This window comes from Lepisma saccharinum, chromosome 1 (genome assembly GCF_977018435.1).
Source record: "Lepisma saccharinum chromosome 1, izLepSacc3.1, whole genome shotgun sequence".
Taxonomy (NCBI): domain Eukaryota; kingdom Metazoa; phylum Arthropoda; class Insecta; order Zygentoma; family Lepismatidae; genus Lepisma; species Lepisma saccharinum.
This window is the reverse complement of record NC_139229.1, coordinates 221637103-221663209: the sequence shown is the minus strand read 5'-3', so window position 1 is coordinate 221663209 and position 26107 is coordinate 221637103. Positions and strand designations below refer to the sequence as shown.

The following is a 26107-nucleotide window of genomic DNA, read 5'->3' as shown; positions in this document are numbered from 1 at the left end:
TTAAGGATTAGGCCCGAGGGATTCTTATTCACTACACTCGTTTCCGCACAACTCATCGACTACAAAGCAACAATGTTAGGAAGTGTGTGCATGGTCCCAAAAATACAAATTTAAAAATTACTAATGAGACATGAACTCCTTTTACTGGCCACAAAAAAGCTTGCAACGGTATAGAGAAGGGTCACAACTTCAAACTTTAGACGATTTTTCGTTAATCTGCAAAAGGCCAGGGCGTACGGTAAATTGATTTTATTGAAAAGTATGCAGAAGCAGTGTTGGAAGCAGTTTGAAGACTGAAACGGCTATGGAAGGACACTTATTATAATGTTAATATTTCAGTATAATGTTTTCAGAATTGCTTTTCGATAATGTTCGGTACTTAATTTAATCAATTGTTAGACAAAACATACATTCGAATTCAAGGACGGAAAATATGAACAGCGAATGGTAAAAATTTACTATCCTTCGGACACCCCTATTTTTTTCGTTTCGTCAATTTTTGACGTTCTTACTTATGTATGTGCTTCGCGGAACATTCCTGAAGGTGTATTAACGTTGTTTTCATGAAATTAATTCCAATTTTTCACATTACCAGTACGTCTTGCCTCAAACATAATATGCCGAGTACACCTTCCTACATAATCACGCGTCGTGCTTGTGTTTTGTCAAATTTTTGACATTCGTACTTACGTATCTGCCTCGCGGAACATTCCTGAAGGTTTATTGACGTTGCTTTGATCAAACTAATAGCAATTTTTCACATTACGAGTACTTCTTTCTCCTACCTTTCCGTTTGCTTCACACACAATATGGCGCGGATACCGTCGTAAATAATGACGCGTCGGGATGACACATCGGCCTTCTCTTTTCTCGATTTTCAATTGTCATGCAGTGTTTCAACCTTCGGAACCCAAGAAATGCCCGACAACAAATTTTAAGGAGCGATTTTACAATACCGGGAATTTCTTCATTTTGTTTGAAATTCGGTATACTCACCAATTTTGGCCCCGTAATCACGTATCTGCAGTTAAAATTTCGCGCTCACACGTGGAAATAGCAAAATAATCTCAATTAAGTTCGTATTTCCACACCCTCGATTTCCGAATTTCCCGCCGGTTCCGGGCTCCGCCCCTGGGGTAATCGACTTACCGCCCCCAACCGCTATCGCGGCCCCGCCTCCGCTCCGCTCCGCTCCGCTCCGGCTACCCGCCTGTTTCTATGGACTCCCTGTTAAGGGCATGTTAGAAATTGGCCAGATTCACCTGCCCCCAAATAAGCGCCAGCAGTTAAAATTTGGCGCTCACACGTGCAAATAGCAAAATAATCTCAATTAAGTTCGTATTTCCACATCCTCGATTTCCGAATTTCCCGCCGGTTCCGGGCTCCGCCCCTGGGGTAATCGACTTACCGCCCCCAACCGCTATCGCGGCCCCGCCTCCGCTCCGCTCCGCTCCGCTCCGGCTACCCGCCTGTTTCTATAGACTCCCTGTTAAGGGCATGTTAGAAATTGGCCAGATTCACCTGCCCCCAAATAAGCGCCAGCAGTTAAAATTTGGCGCTCACACGTGCAAATAGCAAAATAATCTCAATTAAGTTCGTATTTCCACATCCTCGATTTCCGAATTTCCCGCCGGTTCCGGGCTCCGCCCCTGGGGTAATCGACTTACCGCCCCCAACCGCTATCGCGGCCCCGCCTGTTTCTATAGACTCCCTGTTAAGGGCATGTTAGAAATTGGCCAGATTCACCTGCCCCCAAATAAGCGCCAGCAGTTAAAATTTGGCGCTCACACGTGCAAATAGCAAAATAATCTCAATTAAGTTCGTATTTCCACATCCTCGATTTCCGAATTTCCCGCCGGTTCCGGGCTCCGCCCCTGGGGTAATCGACTTACCGCCCCCAACCGCTATCGCGGCCCCGCCTGTTTCTATAGACTCCCTGTTAAGGGCATGTTAGAAATTGGCCGGATTCACCTGCCCCCAAATAAACTGCAAATTTATACGTGAGCGCCAAATTTTAAGTGCAGATTCGTGATTACAAGGCCCAAAATCAGAAACTTCACGGAATCCTCCACACCCGGTACAAACTTAATCACACATCCAGCAAACGTCATTCTTCTACCTCCCGTTTCACGTTCTAACGCTAGTCGCAAACGCAGACAGTTCGAAACACTGCATATCAACAAAACACAATCACGACCCGTCATGATAGTCACGACGGTGTACGAAGGTGATGGTGTACGAAGGTGTACGAACGTGATGTTGTCGGAAGATGTACGCGCCAAACGCTATCTCCGTCGGAGAATTAATTTTCAACGAACAACATAAATTTCAACTCTGAAACATTCCCAAATCACACAAAACACCTTCCCGATGTTCGACAATGCTACAAGAACTTATTACGGTAAGTAGTTTCTTCTGTAAAAATAAATAAATGTGTCCGAAGGATAGTAAATTAGTACCAATTCATGAATATTATTATTATTGAATGGTTGGTTAGGTGCTCGGTTTACCTTGTCCCTCCGAACGAAAGATGGAATGTATACAAGCCTGTACCTCCTAAGTTTATCGCGGCTATGAGGATAAATCGCGAAATGAAACGAACTGGAAACTTTCAATATATATATATTTTTTATAACATGCTTCACTAAGGAGGTCAAATGACAAGTTGGATTGCTATCTTTTTTATAATTTGTTAAATTTTATTACGAGCGAGGAAAGAATGCATGGCACTTAATGCTGTAATGTTATTGATTAGATCATCGTTTATCTTGTCCGCATCGATTAATCTTCTTATGTTTTTTTTTTGTTTTTTCGTCGCGTCCATCTCTTCTGTTATCACAATCGAGACTTCTAGATTATTATTTTTTCTCCCTGCAATTTTAGAAATGTAATTTTTCATGATCATCCTGCGAACGCCTGAGACATTTCAGCAAAATGTCGATTATTCAATAGATGTTGTAAGGTTCCATGTTTTTTTTTTCACTATCTCTTGTTTGGTCGATTTTGAATTTGGGAGTTATTTTTTTTTATTTTGCTTTTCGCGACATGTTCGTCTAATCGTGACAATACGTTTCAACTTTTCTACATAAACGTTGAAACGTTTCAACGAACAAACGTTGAACCAAAAAAAAGGTTTTCTCAAACGTTTAGACGACTACGAAAACGTTGAAATGTAAAATATTGTTGCATTGTAATCAAAAAAGAATTTGTTGAATATGCCTAACCTAAAATAAAATTCAAGAATTAATAGAGTTAAACATTTGCCACTCTGAAATGGCGACGGCTATCATAATATTATTTTCAGCAGGATAATAATGACAATATTATATATATTAAGGATTAGGCCCGAGGGATTCTTATTCACTACACTCGTTTCTAACCTGTCCACACTGGAAACCGAAAACACAAGTACGAGACACTAACTTGGGAGAGGACATGCAAAAACTCTGCGGGGCTCATCTTAAAAACTTCAGTAGATGTTTGTCATGGAACTCCCTCCTTAAATTCGATTCGAAAGGCACAAATATTCCGGTTCTTGAATAAAAAGCGCGTATACCTTCGGAAAGAGAGAAGAAGAAATAAATAAATCAACTCATGCATATTCTTCATGTACGTACGCTTGGTGACAAGAAACAGTATTTTTTTTTCTCTTCAAGAAATTGTTTTCAACTTTTTGCTAGGTGACCCAACAGAAGTGGACGAAATAGCTTATTCATTCAAACTAGAAGCTTGCTTTTTTTCAACAATAGAAAACACATTATTTCCAGTGAAATATCGACTCAACTACTTAGAATAGCTACCACAAGCTTGGTGACTGAATACTAAAAAACTATCGAGCGACTTACTTCACAGCAGTGTCACTTAGTTTCAACAAGAACAGTTCAAGGCTTCCCGGGTGTCCTGCAAGGTTCGGCATTTATTTTTTTTTAATAGCAAGCAGATGAACTGGCCTTACAATATGAAGACCCCTCTCACTGTGTCGGTTTTAGCGAACGTCACGACTGTGTTTGTGTGTGTACTGTGAGTTAAATAAAAAAAATGTGGAACATATCAGGCAAAGCGACCTCTTCTTTCGTGATCCGAACTTCGAACAGAAACTTGCAAATATGCTTGCCGAGATTTCAAGTGATGTGTCAGATATTGAATTTTTCCAATACAGAGGACGAAGAATATATTCAAAGCAATCATGATACCGATTCATATGTGTCAGTTGACGGTGATGAAGACAACCAAAACAGTGGACCTGATACAGTAAGTGACAAATATTTTTATGATAAAAAATAGATTCAAGAGATCTTCAGTGGAGACTACGAAACATACCAGAGTCCCGGAATATATATATTTTTTTTTGTTTCTCCCCGAACTACAAAAAAAAACAAAATAGTTCCAGTTGATGCATGGGGCTACATTATCACAGACACTATGCAGGAGAACATGCTAAAATAGACAAAGAAAATAAATTGAAAATGTGAGAAAAAAATATGTTAATTCTGATAGAGTTGTGCTCACAACTTGTGCCCTTACAGAACTGAAAAGCTTCCTTGGACTTCTTATTTACAATATAATTTTAAATAGAACAACAAAAATTTTCGATCTTTTTTTGCTACAGACGGAACAGGACATATTTCGAGTAACCATGTCATCAGCTAGATTTGCAGTACTTCCGAGTTGTATGAGATTTGTCAACCCTGAAAGCAATTTTGCAAGTTCTGAGTGAATTTAATGTCAATTCTCAAGCTTGCTATTCGCTTGGTGCTAATATAACTAGAACTAATAATGAGAACATATTAGAACAGATAGGCTAGAGTAATGTGAAAACGAGAAAAAGCTTTCTATACATAGGCAGGCTGTAGTAAGACTGTGTAAACCTAATTTTGATACCAACAGAAATGTAACTACTGATAACTGGTACACTTCCATGGAATTTGTAGATGTACTGTTAAAAAAAACTGGGCTAACTATTGTAGGAACAGAAAAGAGATTTCACCACAATTTCAGGCTCAAAAAATTGGAAATAGTGTATACAGCTTTACGAAGAGTGTTAAATAGTTTCTCAAGTACCAAAAAAGGAATTCTCATTTCAAAATGTTGTGTTTTGTCTAACAATTGATTAAATTAAGTACCGAAGAGCAATTCTCGAAATATTATACTGAAATGTTTACATTATAATAAGTGTTCTTGCATAGCCGTTCCAGTCTTCAAAGTGCTCCCAACACGGCTTCTGCTTGCTTTTCAATAAAATCTAAATTATGTGCAGTTCAATTTACGGTACTAGCGTGTCTCACTGCTACACGGAAAATCCTACAGGAGTTTATTTTTTCCTGGAGCTCTGAGACTCGCCAAACCCTATATGGTATTGAGTATCCTCATCATTGCGATGTGATGAGAAACATGAATATCCATGTTGTGAATGAAAAAGCCAGAAAATCGCATGTCACGGCTTTTGATGTTATCTGTAAAAAAAAGCATAACGAGAGTGAGGATTATGTCGGAAATAAACGTGTAGAGGACGAGGCTTGCAGCATGAAGTTTCAAGGATGCCAGTTCCTAATAGCTCGGTATTAACCAACTAATTCTCTTGTCTTCTTAAACCCGAAGGTTTAGCAACAGAAGCCTTCCATCTCTCACCCTATAAATGAGCAAGATCAATCCAATTTTGTATCTAATTCTGTTCAAACCATACGGCTCGAATCTTGTGTGTATTACTTTTACTGTTTATTCTTTTCGCTAGCTTTTTGATCATATATTTTTATTGCATGTTTCGAATGTCAGCACAATATATTTTTCTCTTGGATCATTCATGACTATGAGGATGAAAAAATCAGAAACACAATATTATTTAACAAGCAGTATATATGTTAAAAGTTCCTAGAGAGGGGATGTACTTGACACAAGAATATAATTACCAGTGAATCATTGATTGAATTGCAGCTTTAAGTTTGTTTTATGCACGGAAAGGCAAATCGGGATTGGGCCTGTAAATCGAACCACCATGCGCCTCCAACAGGTATCAATCGAAACCTAGCACTTTTTTGATTACAAAGCGACAACGCCATCGGCAAGACATAATTACCAGAAAATAACTGCCAGTTCATCTGCTTGCTATTAAAAAAAAATAAATGCCGAACCTTGCAGGACACCCGGGAAGCCTTGAACTGTTCTTGTTGAAACTAAGTGACACTGCTGTGAAGTAAGTCGCTCGATAGTTTTTTAGTATTCAGTCACCAAGCTTGTGGTAGCTATTCTAAGTAGTTGAGTCGATATTTCACTGGAAATAATGTGTTTTCTATTGTTGAAAAAAAGCAAGCTTCTAGTTTGAATGAATAAGCTATTTCGTCCACTTCTGTTGGGTCACCTAGCAAAAAGTTGAAAACAATTTCTTGAAGAGAAAAAAAAATACTGTTTCTTGTCACCAAGCGTACGTACATGAAGAATATGCATGAGTTGATTTATTTATTTCTTCTTCTCTCTTTCCGAAGGCATACGCGCTTCTTATTCAAGAACCGGAATATTTGTGCCTTTCGAATCGAATTTAAGGAGGGAGTTCCATGACAAACATCTACTGAAGTTTTTAAGATGAGCCCCGCAGAGTTTTTGCATGTCCTCTCCCAAGTTAGTGTCTCGTACTTGTGTTTTCGGTTTCCAGTGTGGACAGGTTAGAAACGAGTGTAGTGAATAAGAATCCCTCGGGCCTAATCCTTAATATATATAATATTGTCATTATTATCCTGCTGAAAATAATATTATGATAGCCGTCGCCATTTCAGAGTGGCAAATGTTTAACTCTATTAATTCTTGAATTTTATTTTAGGTTAGGCATATTCAACAAATTCTTTTTTGATTACAATGCAACAATATTTTACATTTCAACGTTTTCGTAGTCGTCTAAACGTTTGAGAAAACCTTTTTTTTGGTTCAACGTTTGTTCGTTGAAACGTTTCAACGTTTATGTAGAAAAGTTGAAACGTATTGTCACGATTAGACGAACATGTCGCGAAAAGCAAAATAAAAAAAAATAACTCCCAAATTCAAAATCGACCAAACAAGAGATAGTGAAAAAAAAAACATGGAACCTTACAACATCTATTGAATAATCGACATTTTGCTGAAATGTCTCAGGCGTTCGCAGGATGATCATGAAAAATTACATTTCTAAAATTGCAGGGAGAAAAAATAATAATCTAGAAGTCTCGATTGTGATAACAGAAGAGATGGACGCGACGAAAAAACAAAAAAAAACATAAGAAGATTAATCGATGCGGACAAGATAAACGATGATCTAATCAATAACATTACAGCATTAAGTGCCATGCATTCTTTCCTCGCTCGTAATAAAATTTAACAAATTATAAAAAAGATAGCAATCCAACTTGTCATTTGACCTCCTTAGTGAAGCATGTTATAAAAAATATATATATATTGAAAGTTTCCAGTTCGTTTCATTTCGCGATTTATCCTCATAGCCGCGATAAACTTAGGAGGTACAGGCTTGTATACATTCCATCTTTCGTTCGGAGGGACAAGGTAAACCGAGCACCTAACCAACCATTCAATAATAATAATATTCATGAATTTTTGTTTGAATTGAGAAAGTAAAAAAATAATCACCTCCTTTAAATATCACATCTACTCTAAAGCGTTCATTCGCTGTTCATATTTTCCGTCCTTGAATTCGAATGTATGTTTTGTCTAACAATTGATTAAATTAAGTACCGAACATTATCGAAAAGCAATTCTGAAAACATTATACTGAAATATTAACATTATAATAAGTGTCCTTCCATAGCCGTTTCAGTCTTCAAACTGCTTCCAACACTGCTTCTGCATACTTTTCAATAAAATCAATTTACCGTACGCCCTGGCCTTTTGCAGATTAACGAAAAATCGTCTAAAGTTTGAAGTTGTGACCCTTCTCTATACCGTTGCAAGCTTTTTTGTGGCCAGTAAAAGGAGTTCATGTCTCATTAGTAATTTTTAAATTTGTATTTTTGGGACCATGCACACACTTCCTAACATTGTTGCTTTGTAGTCGATGAGTTGTGCGGAAACGAGTGTAGTGAATAAGAATCCCTCGGGCCTAATCCTTAATATATATAATATTGTCATTATTATCCCGCTGAAAATGATGTTATGATAGCCGTCGCCATTTCAGAGTGGCAAATGTTTAACTCTATTAATTCTTGAATTTTATTTTAGGTTAGGCATATTCAAACTTCTTAATATTAGACAGTGTAACCACTATGTTGTCGATGGAAACGAGGCAAAAACAACATTACCACTATGCTATCGGGGTGAACGGCATTTTTCCATTATCATTTGTGTCCACACACAAAACTTCGTGTCTGTCTGCATCCATACCTAGATCGAGAAATTCGAACCATGCCTCAGCCTCTTGTGACTTATTTAATTCTTTACACTCATCAAAATATGTGCTTAATAAAATGCCTCAATCGCACGAGCTATGGCATCCTCTGTAAGCATCCAAGCAACCACATGTATAAATTATAGTCTCCCACACATAATGCTCTTTCATGTCCAAATAGATTCGCTTCCTCCACCATCAGGGCAGTGGGAGCTCGTGTACCATGAGGGGTTGAATAGACCTAAAAAAATCGGTTGGGATGGAAAAAAAATGGATAGAGATCTTTCTCAGATTAGGATAGGCTTGTATTTGCTGTCCTCGGGTTTAAGAAGCCTAGTTAGTTAGTTGGTTGTTTCCCCCCTGCACCATTTCAATTTTTGAATAATCACTTGTTAGTTATGAACGCACCGTTGACATCTTGTCTGATTATTTATGTGTTTGGGTTGAGGCTCCGTATTTGCTCGCAACATTTATTTTCTTCTTTTTCTTGTTATATGATTTTTACATTAGAAACGACAGATTTCCATTAACAGTATTTCATGTTATGGAAACATTTAAGTCTATACGCCATCGGGGGTAGGATTGCAACCTACGTCATCCGACAAAAATCAGGATCGGTATTGTAACATTTAATTGCTCAGGTCATTTTTAAATATGTACAGCTATAGGTAAACATTGTAACTTGAGCCCTCAGAGTCGTAGACCAGCAAAAATACACCTCTGTTAATCGCCTCGTGTGGGGAAGAGGGACAATTGTAGTTGTTGGTGTAATGCACTTCGAAGCAGACGTGCCCCACTTTTTTCAATTTCATCAAAACAACCATTATTCATCCTCATCGTTGCCATTAGCCAAAATAGCCTCGCGTTACAATTTTCGTAGTGATCTTTCCGTTCCCCCCTTGGCTTTTCCTAGATTAACAAAAATCGTCTGAAGTTTGAACTCTCCATACTGTTGCAAGCTATTTTTGTGATTGTCCGCCTCGATTATTCAAAGTGCCTCATGTTCGCATATTCAAATACACACAAGTAAAAAAGGTTCATATCACATCAGTAATTTTAAATTGTATTCCCGGGGCCATGCACACATTTCCTAACATTGTTGATTTGTTGTCGATGAGTTGTGCAGGTACAGCTGTGAAGTTGTTAATAAGACCCAACACAGACAAGTCCCCCCCCCCCCTATTATTGCTTTTCGACATAGTTGTTGACTATCAGTATATCAGTATAGAATAACATAGTGCCATTTTCTGTTTCTGTTGCCAACAAAGCAAATCTACAGGCCACAGGTTCGAGAAACAAGACATTTTTTAAAAATTCTCCTGCGAATAACATGGACCACCTATAGCGATGATATAATATAGATCGTATTAACAAATATAATTCAAAGTTATGTAGTGAGATTTTGGTTTAGTATTTAATCACAGCAGCAAAACAAACTTCACAACAGAAGTTAAGTGCATTTTGCATACATGCAGAAACATAAATTTACGCCCCCGAGGTGGTTGTTGGAAGACTATATACAATAAGACACACCGCCCCATTCTTTACAATAATAAAAATATTGAATAAGTAAGCAGTGGAGTAAAATCCTTTGTTTCATTTTGATGTGAACAAAAATTATAGTTGATCTGAACCCCCTTGTCCAAATAAAAAGTAAGCTAGGTCCCATCTGGAGACTGCAAAACTGATATGTATGTCTATTCAGAAAAACCCAAAAGTTTTAACATCCATGCACATTACCGTACTGTGGCTGTTGCGCCCCACACCCATGTGTAATGTTTTATTTCTTTGTTGGCTGAACGCGAAGATGCTCGAGACTGCTTTCAAAAATTATTTTCGCCCTCGCTTCACGATACAGTAAAACTAGTATATCACACACAGGCAGAGGGGCAAAAGGTAACATTTCTCTCTTTCCCTCGCTTCCAGTGTTCGTCTAGATAGCGTGACTAGCAAAAATATTGAAATCGAAATAAGAATTATCCGTTATGGTCTCCCTCCCTTCTTTGCATGCATGTTGCGCTGACATGTAAATAAGCGCTATGCTTTAATAAAGAACAACCATTGTACAACTGTATAGGTCCTCGTCCATCTCATGCCAGGGACTGGGCATATCTTGTGTACAGTTTATAGTGGCATCATATTCCTTCACCAGATATCAAACTCGAGAGACTTGCAAGACAGCTCAGGTTATAACTTACTACGAGGTCTGTTTTTTTTAAAAAATAATAATCGTCAGTCCATATGACAATGCTTGCTGTTTAACTAACAGTATTCGAATCTCTGAGGGGCCGGGGCATTCCACATTTACCTTTGCTAGAAAGCGCAGTGCAATAAATGTTCTTTTTAAGTTATGCAATAATTTTGACATTATATTCATGTCTATTCCCCAAGACTAGATTTATATACACAACCAACTCGCTCTTGCAATATATTATTATCTGATGCGACATTGTGAAAGGTTCTCGTATGTTCGCGAAACAGGAAATACACGTCATAGCTTCCGTGAATCGAAAGCAAGGTTACTGGGGCACGCAAAATACCGTAAGAAGAATTATATATTCCACATGCAGGCATCATCATTTTTTCTCTTGCACAAATAGAATAATCGGGTTGAATTTCCAGTCTAAAACCACCATGTTCTGGCAGCAAGTATCAAAAACCTGTGGTAATTTTATTATATGATAGGAGGTGAGTGAAATGGTTGTTGCAAGTTACCTTTTAAACCCAGTACGTGTGTAGGAAAAACTGCGTATAAGCTGTCTGTGTGTCAGGTGGTCGTGTCGTTCGCTAGTTGTATGTCACAGCTTAACCCGTACTAGGTAATATTTTTACATGAGGTAAGTTGGCATACTCTGGTAGGGTATATGTTTCAAGCCTCTAGCTGTAGAGCCTATTTGCAAAAAAATAAGTTTGGTAACACTACTCGTCGAAAGCAGCTCAAACAGTGTTGCTAGCTGTAGGTTAATTTTCCCCGTTATACAATTGCAAGAGGTGAGTTGCTTATAGCCTATCTGGAAGGCTTGGTGTGTGTGTGTCCATGGCTTATGTCGTAGGTTAATAAAATTTGCAATAGATCTTGTGTGTGTTGGCAACCGTTAGCCCTTACATGTGATATAGCAGCCTTACTTATTGTAAGACATAGTGTGTATGTATGAGTGGGGGAGGTTAGTTTAGTTCACGATAGATCGACCTGTCACGCTATGACCAATTTCTGCTTTTGAGTCACCTGTAAGGCTATAGATCACACTTTAAATTTGCTCACTCTCTCTGTGTCTGTGTGTCAGGTGGTCGTGTCGATCGCTAGTTGTATGTCACAGATTAACCTAGGTAATATTAACTGTACTTCAAAAAATAAAATTGTGTGTATCTCATGTCGAACTAGAAAAAAAAAGCATGCAACTTTATTTGTAACACACACACATACATTCTCCATCTTCATCAAGAAAATATTATAATAAACATAATTATTTTTATCTATCTCATAATAAAACTCTATATCCAAAAAATATCACAACATCAAATAACACTAGAGTCGTTAGTACACGTTGCATGCATTACGGAGGTCCTCTGTAGGGTTTCATGGAAGTTTGGGGGAAAAAAAAAAACACGTGAAACTCTACAGAGGTGCGGTAATCTATAACCGCAGCCATTAGAAAACTTTTACATTTTTGGTTGGGCACCACGCACCCTGGCGAGGTTATAGGGGCCAGGCATCCTAAAAACAACAATTATTATTTGTTTGTTTGTTTGCGCCACAATACTGAAATAAAAAGAAGTACGTACGTGTGTGTGTGGCGCATCGTTGCCGCGAGAGAGGTTTGCAAAAATCATGATATACATTGGCGCTCGGGACTTGGAAATAATACGTATTCGCTCACCACTGTTGCCAGCTTAGTCTCTCTCTTTATCTTACAGCAACATTGGCATCTCTATTTTTTAGTTATAAGCGAGTTGCCAACACACTCTAGTTAATAATGCTACATATTATACACACACACACGCACACACATACTGTGCTACCATCCATCCATCCCTCTCTCTCTTTTACGGCAGTATATATTTGTTGCCGGCTCTCTTGCCCAGTGTATGTTACGCCAGTATATAAATTTGGCTAAGCCCTTGCCATGTAAAAAAAACTGTAGGTAAATATTAGCAACACTATCGGTTGTTTAACTCTTCCCTCTCTCTCTTCTCTCTTTTTTTTTGTAAAAAGCTATGGCAAAAGTATCAGTAGGTTGGCAAATTGCTTTATGCACTGTAAAGCCTCAAGCAGTGTTGCCAGCTCCTTGCTTTAGGTTAGATTAGACCCAAAAAACAAAAACCTTGGTGACTTTTCAAATAAGATGTTGGCTACGCTGCAAGGCAAGCCTCAAGCAGCGTTGCCAGCTCCTTGCTTTAGGTTAGGTTAGACCAAATAAAAACCTTGGTGATTTTTTCGAGTGAGGAGTTGGCCACACTGCGAGAAAAGCCTCAAGCAATATTGCCAGCTCCTTGCTTGAGGTTAGGTTAGACCCAAAAACAAAAACCTTGGTGATTTTTTCAAGTGAGGAGTTGGTAACACTGCGAGCGCCACCGAGCGCCATTTTCGGGCTGTGAACCGGGGACACTACACTACTCATGATTATGTCTAATAATATTATGTATTTGAACAGTCCTATTTACTTTGAATTTATTTTTAAAATCATTGTATGATTTTATAATTGTTTTGTCCCAATCGTAAAAACGATTCACCTTGTGCATGAAATGTGACTCAGTGACTATTGTTCATCACTCTTGAAGATATATGTTAAACAAAGAAGTTACAATATTTCTTCATTTATAATATATTATTTATTTATGTATTATTTGTATGTACCATTAAAAATTATGCAATTGCTGGTGAAATTTCTCTAATCTTTGTTTTATTTTTATTTTAGATATCAATGAATGTGCTAAGAACATTACATCTTGCAGCCACACATGCATAAACTTATTTGGAAGCTATCAGTGCTTGTGTCCCGCAGACTATGAGTTAGCATCAAACAGACAAACTTGTTATGCTCAACAGATGTTCATAACTGCATTACCTGAGGACAACATTTCTCCAGAGAAGATTGAGTCAAGAGACAGAATAGTCTTCAAAGTTCTACTCAACAATGTTACAAGTGCAGAGGAATCACACCTAATGAGTTCACCTATAATTACAGCAGATGCTCAAAATGAGCTACGTTTGAATTATAAGCAAAGTGATGTAAAAATTTTACAACCATCTGTAATCTTATCAGGAACAAGTAGCATTGTCAACATTAATAGAGGATCAAGTGAAATTGAAACAGTACTTCCAATAGAAATTGATTCCTCATTAAAGGATATTCGTCATAGTCTCTCCTTGGGAATATCTGAAAGTAATTTTATCACCAATGAATATTTACTCAGACCCTACCGCACACTCCTTTTTGAAAATTCTTTCTCAATTGGAAATTTCTCTCTTCTTGACATTACATCATCATTGACAGAAATAACTCCTGACAGTGAAATGGAAGAAGTTCTTAATTCCACTCAACTCTTAGAGACAGTTCTGCCTACTGATGATTTAATGGATTCATTTACATATGGCAGTTTTTCTTCACCTGATATGGAGCCAACTTCTGACTTATTGTTTGATTTAACCAAGTTCGAATTCATTTCAAGTGTGTTAGAAAATTTTGTCAGCAATGAACTTGATTCAAATCCTATTTTTCAACTAAATGTTGAATCAACTGGAAGCATTCTAAGTTGTACAAATTGTGATGCAATACCTGAGCCTACAGCTAACTCCATAGATTTGGAAGCTACACAAACTTTAATTATACTTTTGGAAACTTCCATTCTAGAAGAAACATCTTCAGTAAACCTATACACAGAAGTAATTCAATCTAGTTTAATTCCTAATATTTCAAACATTAATATCAATCCTAGCATAAACATGGACAACATAACAGATGTAATATTTGCATCTTCTGTTAGTGGTGTACCAAATCAACAAGCAGGAATATCACTTCTAAAAGACAATCAACATAAGTTGAAAAACAAAGGGAAACAAAAATTCAAAAAGAAAAAGAAAGAAAAGACAAGAAAGAAAAATATTAAATTAACTAAAGATTTTGAAATTTTAAATCAACTACTGCATGTGCCAGAGAAGAAAACGGGGAGATCAACAGAAGAACAGGCATTCAATAACATGTATGATCAGTACCCAGAATTTGATCAAGAAGAAGATATTTATTTTGAATATGTAGATCCTTTTGATCTTTCCTCCCAGCTGGAAACAGACCCAATGGCCACTCCCCCAGCCCTGCCTTCCCAGCTGAACGGAAACACATCGGAACTAGACTGCTTCTTCGAAGGCAAGGAGTTCAAATCTCGTTCTGCCTTCTACCGTGATGACAAGAACTGTACAAAATGTGTTTGTGTAGTAAGTATTCATCTTAATGCATTTGTACATTAAAGAATTGCGTACTTTCGATGTGGCCTTTGGCCACGTCTTGTACGCTCGCATGCGTGACCTTCGGCCGCATTGTGGGCGCAATCATGTTATAGATGGGGTTCTTCATAGATCTTAATGACTTTGAAAATTTCTGCTTGTTGTATTGGATGAAGAGGAACATGTGTATAAGTTCGGTTATTTGAAAAGCTTAGAAAGTAACTTTATGTGTGGAAGTGCTCTAGTATTATACAAATATTCAACATATTTTTGTCTATTTTCATAATAATAGACTGGGTAAATATTGTCCATTTCAAAATAGTTAGATATTTCATATAAACGAATTGAATAGCAACACTATATTGGAATAGCAGTATTTACATCTTTTGTCATTTTTACATTTCTAAACGTAATTTAAAAATAACTGTCTTCCGTCATTCCGTGCGCTCGCCGATGTGGTTCGCAGATTTGGAAAGTTTTGAACGTAACGTTATGTGTGTACAGGCTCTAATATGGTAGCTACTAGCATTCAAAATAGTATTTTCTATTTTCTTAATAATAAACTGGGTAAGCAATATCCACTTCAAGATAGTTAGATATTTTGTATAAACGAATTCAATAGCAATATTTTACGTCTCTTGTATTTTTTACTTTTTTGAACGTAAATGAAAAATAATTGTTTTCCGTCCTTCCCCTTAAATTCCTACCTCTCCTCTGTAATAAATTCTGATGCTCATATTTTGAAATTCGAAAATTGTCACATAATTCACTTACAGTAGTTTCCGTGGTGAAAATAAACGTTCTTTAAGTTCCCTAGTATCGATATCAGTCATTCCCCACGACCGGATCAAGAAAGTGTGGGGCGTTACCCCCACACCCCCTATACGCCTTCATGGCGTGGTGCTAAGCACAGGGGAACACTTTACCTTTTTTTTACCCGTTGTAATAAATTCTGATGCTCTGACAGGGTGAAAATAAACTTTCTTTAAGTTCCCTAGCAACGTCCGTTTCCATGGTGAACAAGAAGCACCGCAAACTCTCTAAGTAATTGTATTTTATTATACCTCTAAACATTTAATTAAAACAACCACGATGCAGATATTTTTGTATTGAGTTTACCAATATATACCTAAGTAATTGTGTCTGGGCTGAAACTCCTTATGTAGATGTCACCCTTGTTTGAGGCACCTTTTTGAACAAGGAGTTGATTCATCTGTGTGTGTGATCTGTGAGGAATATAATGTATTTAGCTACACAATTCAGAATTGAAGGAAACAATGTGTGCTGCAAAAAAATGCCCCTGGAAACGGTTGCTAAGGATGTGAAAAAAGGGCATTTTCACCCTTAAGGAAGGGCCAATTAGGCGATTTTTGAATTTCATGGGGGGTCGTAATCGGGGCATTTTCTGCCTCCAGGGCTTCCTTCATGGAGAACATTTATGTCAGTGAGTCAGTCAGAGGTGGGATTGGGGCTATATATATATTGGAAAATAACATATAAAGTGTAGTAAAAACTTTATAAAATAGGAAATGAAATAATCTTGGTAGTTGTCCATGCTACAACATTCTTCATGATTAATAAAATGATTTTTTTAAAAAAATATGTGACATATAATATGCTGTTTTATGTACAGAAGAGTTTCACAATATTAAGTACAAAATATGTAAATTAACACAGATGTATACTTTATTACTTAAACATTTAGTTATCAATGTTTAATGGCACACCAAATGAAGTTATGGGTGCCAAATCTCCCTTTGTACATCATTAACTTAGAGAAAATAGGGTAATACAATTACTCTGCTCCATATTTCTATTTATTATTACAATCAATATGTTTTTACAGTAGTTAAAACGTATTACTAAGAATTTTGTGGGTTGCCTCATAACCTGATAATGTTCCTTTATGATTTTTCTAATTTTGAAGAAATACTGATATCTATAAAATCCTTATGTGCATTATTTATTAAATTATTTATTTCAAGTGATTTAAATCAGTGATTTTTCCCCAAAAAAAATTACCTGATTTCAATCAATCCACCTTGCCGGACACCCAGTGCTGTTCATTCCAAAGACACCTGCCAGGTAACTAATAAGATGTTGGTCCTCCCTTTGCTATTATTACAGCATTTACTCTTCGGGGCACGCTTTCCACTAAGTTCTGGTATATTGCTGCTGGATTTTTTTCCATTCGTTCTATAGCCTCGTGAATAGTTCATGGGTCATTTTCGGTCGAGTGGGTCTGCCATGCAACCGACACTCCAGTTCATCCCAAAGCTGTTCTATGGAGTTCAAGTCAGGGCTTTGAGTATGCCAGCTAAGCACATCCACCTGATTGTCCTCAAACCACATTGCAATAAACCCTGCTTTATGGACAGGGGCATTATTGTGCTGAGAGCGGAAAGGGCTTATTCGAAACTGCTGCTACAGTGTGAGCAGCATGCTGTCTAAAATGTTCTCGTAAACACCACTGTTCATGTTACCATTGACCAAAACTAATAACCCGAGCTCAAACCAGGAAAAACAGCCCCAGACTGTGACACTGCCATCATGTTCATTTGGGTGTCAGGTGACTTTTGGCTTTACATGGTGTAATAGCGCAAACTGACACAGGTGAAAGTACATGATAATAGAAGCAAAAAAGTCTCAGTAAACATGGGTCTCCAAACGAGCCATTTTCAAGATAATTGCGAATGTGTGGTTACAAGCCACCACTGACTTCATTGTTTGTAAATGTCGTCCTAGTTGGTAAAATGCTAATAATGTGTGCGAATGTGTGGTTACAAGCTGTCATTGATTGCATTTTGTAAACACTGAGTGCTTTATTCCTTGCACGGTCCGAGGTTTGCTCTTTGTTTACAAAACAGAACATTTCCGAGATGTGGCGTTGTAATCAAACAGAACATTTCCGAGAGGTGGCGTTGTAATCAAACAGAACGTTTCCGAGAGGTGACGTTGTATGGATACAATCAGTACACAGCCTAATCATACTGTCGGAGTCACGTCAGTTGTGCTGGACTGCGTAGCGAAAATGGAACCTTACAGCAACAAAGAGTATGTGGATATTCATTTTGTGTATGGTTTGGCTAACGGCAATGCATGGGAGGCTGCATGCTTGTACCAAGAAAAATACCCTGCCCGAAGGCACCCTGAGAGTTGCACATTTACTAAGGTACATCAGTGCCTCAAAGAACATGGGAACTTCGAACATGGTAGGAGAGCAGGTAGACCTGCACGCATTATGCCTGAAGTTGAGGACATGGTTGGAAGCAGTAGAACACACTCCGAAACCTCGATGAGGAGAATTGCCGCTCAAGTGCCAGTAAGCTGCAGTAGTGTATGGAGAATTTTACATTGCAATTCACTCTACCCTTACCACCTCCAATGAGTTCAGTGTCTCAGTGATACAGATGTGTTCCTAGAGTGACGTTTTGTCAGTGGATGCAACAACAGGTTGTACTCAACCAACATTTTACAAGTAACATTTTATTTACAGACGAAGCGGGGTTCACACCTGATGGTATTTTAAATTTTCATAATTCTCATGTTTGGAGTGTACTAATTTTCATGCTGTTCACCACATCAGCAACGTTTCTCATTGAATGTGAATGTGTGGTTACTAGGTGATCATCTCATTGGACCACACATTCTTCCAAGAAGACTCAATGGACCAAGGTACCTTTGGTTCTTGTGGCATGATCTTCCAGGATTGCTTGAGGATGTTCCCCTTGAACCATGTCAGAGTATGTGGTACATGCATGATTGCATGATAGAGCACCGGCACATTTTGCTACTGCTGTGAGACGACATCTAACATGCAGATATCATCAAATATGGATAGGTCGAGGTGGACCTGTACCGTGGCCTCCAAGGTCACTGGATCTAAATCCTTTGGATTTTTGTGTCTGGGGTCACCTCAAAAGCGTAGTGTACAAAATTACTGTTGAGACGGTTGAAGAACTGGAACTGAGAATTGTACATTCTTGTGACCAATTCCGACATGATCCGGGAGTGTTCAAAAGAATTCGAAACTCAATGTGGAATTGCATACAGTAGTATTGCAGCCAGATGGAAGGACAACACTTTGAACACCTCCTTTAACAGGTACGAATGTAAAGTAATTGTAACGTAGAACATACTAAAGTAGTGCTGTATTCTTTGTTAAAGTAAGTAGAATGTTCAATAAAAGCAATGAGATCTCCTGATTTTTCATACTGTTTTATTGGCATTTTACCAACTAGGAAGACGTTTACAAACACTGAAGTCAGTGGCAGCTTGTAATCACACATTCTCGATTATGTCAAAAACGGCTCGTTTGCAGACCCATATTTACTGAGACTTTTTTGCTTCTATTATGGTGCACTTTCACCTGTGTTAGTTTGGCTATTACTTTTGAGACACCCTGTATAGTGTATGTGCCTCCTTCATTAATACAGTATTTGTTCATTAACTATTAATTCCAATTTAAAAGTACCAATGTTTTCATCCTAATTTTGAAGGAAACAATAAAATATCTGTGTATATATTGTAGGATGGAGAACTACGGTGTGGACCTCGCCACTGTCCTCCAGTTCATTGTGAAAGTCCACTTTCTGGAGATTGCTGCGACTACTGTCCAGGTGACTGTGTTTATGAAAAACATGTTTACCTTCCAGGAGATACATTCTCTCCAGAATTAGACCCATGTCGTGAATGCTACTGTGAGGTAGGTTATGAGCTTTTCCCTTGTAATTTTCTTACTCTCTAATCCTAGAAAGCTTATGTGTCCTGTGCCAAATGTTAAAGCTAACTATTCGTCTGCTGGACTACTGGTTTCTTCAGAATTAAAACACAGCATAAATTTACAACCCATTGGCAGCGATGCAGAAGTTGTATGTAGTATACCTGTAGCAGCACCTGCTCTGTTGTTGGTTCTAATGGAGCAGTCTATTGCCTGAAGAATATGTGGAACAGTTCAGAAGTGAATGCCATGAAGTGTTTCCTTCATCTTAGGGATCAAATCAATGTCACAGGGGCTGGTACAGCATCTGTCAGCCTCATCAAGCTAACAAATCAGCCACAGGATCACGCTACATGCTCCCGAGCATTGTCCTGCAAAATGATGAGAGGATTAAGCAGAAAGTGTCGCCTCTTCTTTCGCAACCCAGGTCACAGGTGATGTTCCAAAAATGAACAGTGATACTGCACATTGACGGTCTGCCCTTGAGGTATGGCATGCATTAAGATAACACCATCACAGTTGTACACGAGAATCGCTATAGTTTTCACTTAACTCGAAAGATACTATATTCCTCTCGTCACTGTGCATGCGCCTAGTTTTGGTAGGAAGAGTTCATTTACTGGGAGGTAGCTTAGGTATCAAATTAATGTGCAGTATAAGTGAGAGGCACCGGTTCTGTTTCATGACATATATACAGAAGGTTGCCACTATTAAATCTCCAACCCACGTATTTACTACAAAAATTAGTATTTAGTTACACGTGCAGGAATGCAAAGTTACATTTTTATAAGTATTTGGTGCATTCAAAACAACACTTTGACTGGTTTTCACCACACATGGCTTTGGAGCAATGGCAGCAGAAAAATCTGCTCATCCTCCTCTTGCTTGTCGATGTTGAGCATCTGCATTAGTTTATTGCATTTCCACATGCAGGATGTTAGCAAAATCTTGTGAAGTTGCCTTGGAAGTTTTGGTGTACATAGAGATTAACATTTCGTCTGATAGAAGACACAAAATTAAAAACCGTTAAAAACACAGTTGTAAAAGGACCCAAATGAAGGTAGAAGGAGCAGGGAGCGGAAGAGTTAAGTGGAAGGGGGTGAAATAAGTAAACAGCACCACAGGCTTAGTCTGCCAGATGACACATTAGCTTTCTAGGGTTAATGATGGTCTAATTTAGGTTTGCAATAATAAATATGATTGAGTTGTTATTTTGTGCCCCCAAGATGAGAACTTATGAAAAAATACGAATTGCATTCATTGTATCATAGCATGCTGCTGATAGAAAATGATCTGCAGATCCAAATGCAAACATGAAAAAAGTTTTCAGTGTAGGTTTAGAACATTTAAATGCAGTACCAAAACTTGGGGGGCAAGGACAGTTTACTTTCTTTTGGTAGGCAAGCTTAGCATTAAGATGCTATAGTGCAGGGACAAAAACTGGTTTCTCCCCTCAATCGCCGTGCTTAAATTATTAATATTGGTGAAGGGATAAATTATTTCAAAATTGGATGCAATGGTATGGAATGACCCAGTAATCAAATCGAAAAGGAAATTTTCGGTGATGCTCACTGAGATCTTATTAATGTTACTTTTGGGATATTTCATTTTTTTCTCAAAAAATATCTTCCTAAGTAATAATGATGCAGCATTCTTTTTTCTCTATCAACTATTCAATAATTTAGTCATTCCATGAAAGGAAGAGTTAAATGATATTTACTTGCATTTGAAGTGAGAAAAAATTAGTCTCTAGAATACAGGAAACACTAACAACACATTAAGTTTTCTTTTTTTTCTGTGGAATTGATTAGAATGGAAGAAGTGTTTGCAGTGACATTCGATGCCCAGCATTGGATTGTCCCCTGGAATTCAGAGTTTTCATACCAGAGGAATGTTGCCCAGCTTGTCTGCCCCCTGAGCCAGGGTGCTTCTCAAGAGGAAGGTTCTTCTACCAGGGGCAACTGTGGGTCAAGAAGGAAGGTGGTTGCCACACATGTCTGTGTAAGGTAATGTTTATTACACCTAAATATTTTCTTACAGTAGTTCCCCTGTTCCCACTTCCATCTTTATTAACTTCTTCACTTTTTGTAGTTCTCACTATCCAATTGTCATCATCCTTCGAAGTCAAGCCTCTCCATCTTTTGCTGGTATTCCACCACTCCTTTCTTTCCACGGTGTTCCAATCTTGTCCTCTTCTCCTAACATTCTCCACTATCTGCTCTTTCCATCGACATCTTGGTCTCCTCCTTGGCCTTATTCCCACTCCTTGTGCATTATAAGCTCTTACTGGTAGTCTTTCTGCATCCATCCTCTTCATGTGTCCGAACCATATCTTTTGTGCCTATTCTACTCTGTCGTGAAGCTTCACCACCCCCACTGTCTGTCGGATCTCCTCATTCCTTATTCTATCCCTTCTAGTCTTTCCCAATATACTCCTTAAAATTTCATCTCCACTGCCTGTATCTTTCTTTTGTCTCTCTCTGTCATTGTCCAAGTCTCTGCTCCGATGTAATTATTGACACATAGTATGTGTTATACATTACCTTTTTTGCATTTCATAGGTACATCCCTGTTCCATACTAATCTTCCAACACTTTGATAGAGTCCACCACCCACTTGTCCTCTTCTGTTTACCTCCTCATCTATTCTTCCACTTCTCTCAATTATGCTTCCAATATTCATTGTTATGTTTTTGCAGAAGTGCGAAAATAGCTTTTTCGGTTAATAATGGTCTCCAACAGCCAGTTTTTGTTTAAGAAATGCATATGTAAAATCTCTTGTGATGTTATTTAATGTGTAATTAATTCTTTAATTTACTTTATATATGTATGTAGATATCCTTGAAGAAGAAGAAAGACTTCTATGTAGTGTTTGTTACTAACTGTCAATTCTATAATGATTTATACATCTGCCATATCTGGATGAAACATCCAAAAACTTGCAGTAGATGTAAGAATCTACAAATCGAGAAAGTATGTGTGTTTGTGTGAGTGGAGAGGGATTGTGTGTTTGTGTATGTCTCATTTATCAGCAGTTATTCCAAAAAAATCTGAAGGTTGACAACTAGCTACAAAAAAAATTACCGTATTTACTCATATAAAATTCACACATTTTTTCAAAATTTTTTGCCAAAAAATCTGTGGTGCATATTATGCACAGAATAATTCGGACAGCCAATATTAAAACCACACATGTTTTTACTATGTCACTGCATATAACACGTATCTATCAACAGGCACCAATGCAAATTACTAGGTTGGATTTTTTTAGTAATAATAATTAAAAAAAGAAATACACTATAAAAGTGAAATTTTGTGACATGGAGAAAAGCAGCACCATGCCGTTCTGGCAGAATTCAAGCATACGCCTCCCATCACATGGGATGTGTATCAGCAGCATTTGTCAGGCGAGAAATAATAGTAAATAAATTCCTGAGAGCTGCAAATCCATAACGTAATTTTGATCTCACTTTCTTCTACTACAGGATTAACAATGTGGTTGCAGAAGTGAAAGCTTTGGTATGGTGAACACAGTGGAGGGAGAAGGGGGTTGGTGACTCATTGTATACACAAGAGGATATTCTCCTCTTGGTTCACATAGCAACAGGTATTGAATAGGTATGATGTCATCCACTCTTGATTGGCATAACAACAGCTTTACGGCCTACAACTAAGAAAGCCATTTCTTTAACCTGAATTGTACTGTGCATTATATAGGAGATACAATTGTTTGTTGCTTTTCCCCATGAACAAACAGGGTGCGCATTACACACACACACACATGCATCATACATGCGTAAATACAGTATTTATAAAAAGTTAAAGAATAAATAAAACATCAACAATCTTTTTTAAAAAAATGAAAATGTAGTACATCTTCTGTGGATGTGGGGACCATGGAGGTTAATTTTTTGTGAATTTACTGAATTGAAATTTTACAAGTCTGAGTCACTCAATGCCAAATCAACACAGATATGTGCAATTTTCAACCTGACCATCTCCTATTTTCATGAAATTTGGGGAGTTGAAACTATGCATGGAACGTAGTAACTACGAAAATTTTGAGTCTTGTTCGTCTTGTAATTGTAAAATTATTCAAGGTCAAAGTTTGCAGAAATTGCCCTTTCTGAGCCCATTTAGCTATACTAATTGTGCTCTAAGTATGTCTCTATTTTGCCTAGGGAGCTGAAATAACGTTTATTGGGTAGTAAATTGAACAAGCTTTCCAATGATATGTAACAAGCCTAACTTTGGATAAAAATAAAATATTGTCACGTGACCTAGACCTTTGACCTTGAATATCTCAAAACATGTCATCCCCAAAAATCGTGAAAAAATAGATTTCGCACATCATGCTATACTCTAAAACATACAAAAAAAAATCAAAGTGGGACTGCCATGCGATCACAATATAGAAAATAATATGTATAGCTAGCTATGTGACAGATAAAGGCCTCATTACAATGTACTAGGGTGAGTCAAAAGTCCCTTAACACCCCCTATAAAATGTAAAGGAGTTATGCGCTGGGTACATTTGGTCATTACAAAAGCATGTTAGGCCCAAGGGGAACCATAGCTGTTTGTGTCAATCAGAGGTCCGCCATAATGTTGGCCGCGAAAGTGAATTCAACTCAAACATTTTCAATGGAAAGGGGGTGATGTGAAGCATAAAATCAGGCTAGAATTTCACGAGAAATACAGTGGCAAATATTCAGATGGTCAATATCACAGATTTTTAGTGCATATAGTATTGCCTTCAAATGTTTCTGAAGGTAAGAGTCCACATGTGTTAGATCTGGTGAACCTTTCAACAGGTCCCCGACTGCCAATCCATCTACCAGGAAATTTACCATGAAGAAACTACCATAATATGCCTTATTCCCATAGTGTGATTACGCTCTGTCCTGTTGAAAAACTCTGCAAAAAGTGCTGCATTCCATAAGCAAGGATGAAGAACCTGTTCACTTAACAAATCCAAGCAGCCGTCATCATTTAAGATTCCGTCATTGCAAATGGACCAACCAATCCCACTCAGCATGCTCCATACCACACCCTTAGCTTACCAGTTCCAGCAATTCGGCTGGGATCTGTCTAATGTAGCTTAACATATCACATGTGTTGCATATTATTTCTATTAATTTCACTGTGAACATAAAATTACTCTCGTCACTGTGAAGGACTATTCAATCTAAACGAAGCTTCAAATTGTAATTGTTTGAGACTCCATTCACAATATTCAACTATTTGATAGCGTCACTGTGATCTCGATGCATTCCTAATACATTAGAGGCATGCTAATGCTTTTTCTCTAGCACCTCGAAAAGGATAAAATGTTTAAAAGATTCAAACATAACATTTTGCTGGTTAAAGATACGCTGGCAATACCTTTGCCACTGCATTTCTCGTGAAATTCTAGCCTGATTTGATGCTTCACATCACCCCCTTTCCATTGAAAATGTTTGAGTTGAATTCACTTTCGCGGCCAACATTATGGCGGACCTCTGATTGACACAAACAGCTATGGTTCCCCTTGGGCCTAACATGCTTTTGTAATGACCAATTGTACCCAGCATAACTCCTTTACATTTTATAGGGGGTGTTAAGGGACTTTTGACTCACCCTAGTACATTGAAATGAGGCCTTTATCTGTCACATAGCTAGCTATACATATTATTTTCTATATTGTGATCGCATGGCAGTCCCATTTTGATTTTTTTTTGCATGTTTTAGAGTATAGCATGATGTACGAAATCTATTTTTTTCACGATTTTTGGGGATGACATGTTTTGAGATATTCAAGGTCAAAGGTCTAGGTCACGTGACAATATTTTATTTTTATTCAAAGGTAGGCTTGTTACATATCATTGGAAAACTTGTTCGATTTACTACACAATAAACGTTATTTCAGCTCCCTAGGCAAAATAGAGACATACTTAGAGCACATTTAGTATAGCTAAACAGGCTCAGAAAGGGCAATTTCTGCAAACTTTGACCTTGAATAATTTTAAAATTACAAGACGAACAAGATTCAAAATTTTCGTAGTTACTACGTTCCATACATAGTTTCAACTCCCCAAATTTCACGAAAATCAGAGATGGTCAGGTTGGGGGCTGTGTTGATTTTGTATGGAATGACTCGTCTTATAAAAATATGTTACAGATAATGACAGATGATAAACTTCCAAATTAGTTTTAGTTCTATTAAATTAATTTCTCAAACCTGATCAAATGCTCTTCACATACAGATTTTGCTTTTCCAGTAGCACAAACATGTATTGAATATCATTACTTATAATAGTATTCACCTTTTACAATCCACATGGTACTTTGGCAGAGTTTGAATTCATAGGCAGTATCAATACATCTGATATTCAACTGTTCTCTAGGTTTGTATTTTTCTTTCCATTCAATTATGTCTTTTCCCAAGAAAAACACACAATTGTGAAGACCCTGTTGGGAAGTTATGGTTAACTGACACCACATATGTGTAATATATATATGTGCACGTATACGAGGGGTGTTCAAGTCAAACCAGGACTTTTAATTAAACAGGTATAAAATAACTATGTATGCTGGCTTTGTGG

At 37.7% G+C, this 26107-nt stretch overlaps 1 protein-coding gene across 1 annotated transcript in view; it reads left to right on the top strand.

Annotated features, from left to right (window-relative positions):
* Positions 1-26107, top strand: part of LOC145979341 (uncharacterized) — a 273539-nt gene that overhangs the window by 217434 nt on the left and 29998 nt on the right. The window contains exons 10-12 of the mRNA XM_083112208.1: positions 13279-14795; positions 19336-19509; positions 21336-21530. Of these exons, the coding sequence (XP_082968334.1) occupies positions 13279-14795; positions 19336-19509; positions 21336-21530 (1886 nt within the window). The remainder of the gene's footprint in view (positions 1-13278; positions 14796-19335; positions 19510-21335; positions 21531-26107) is intronic.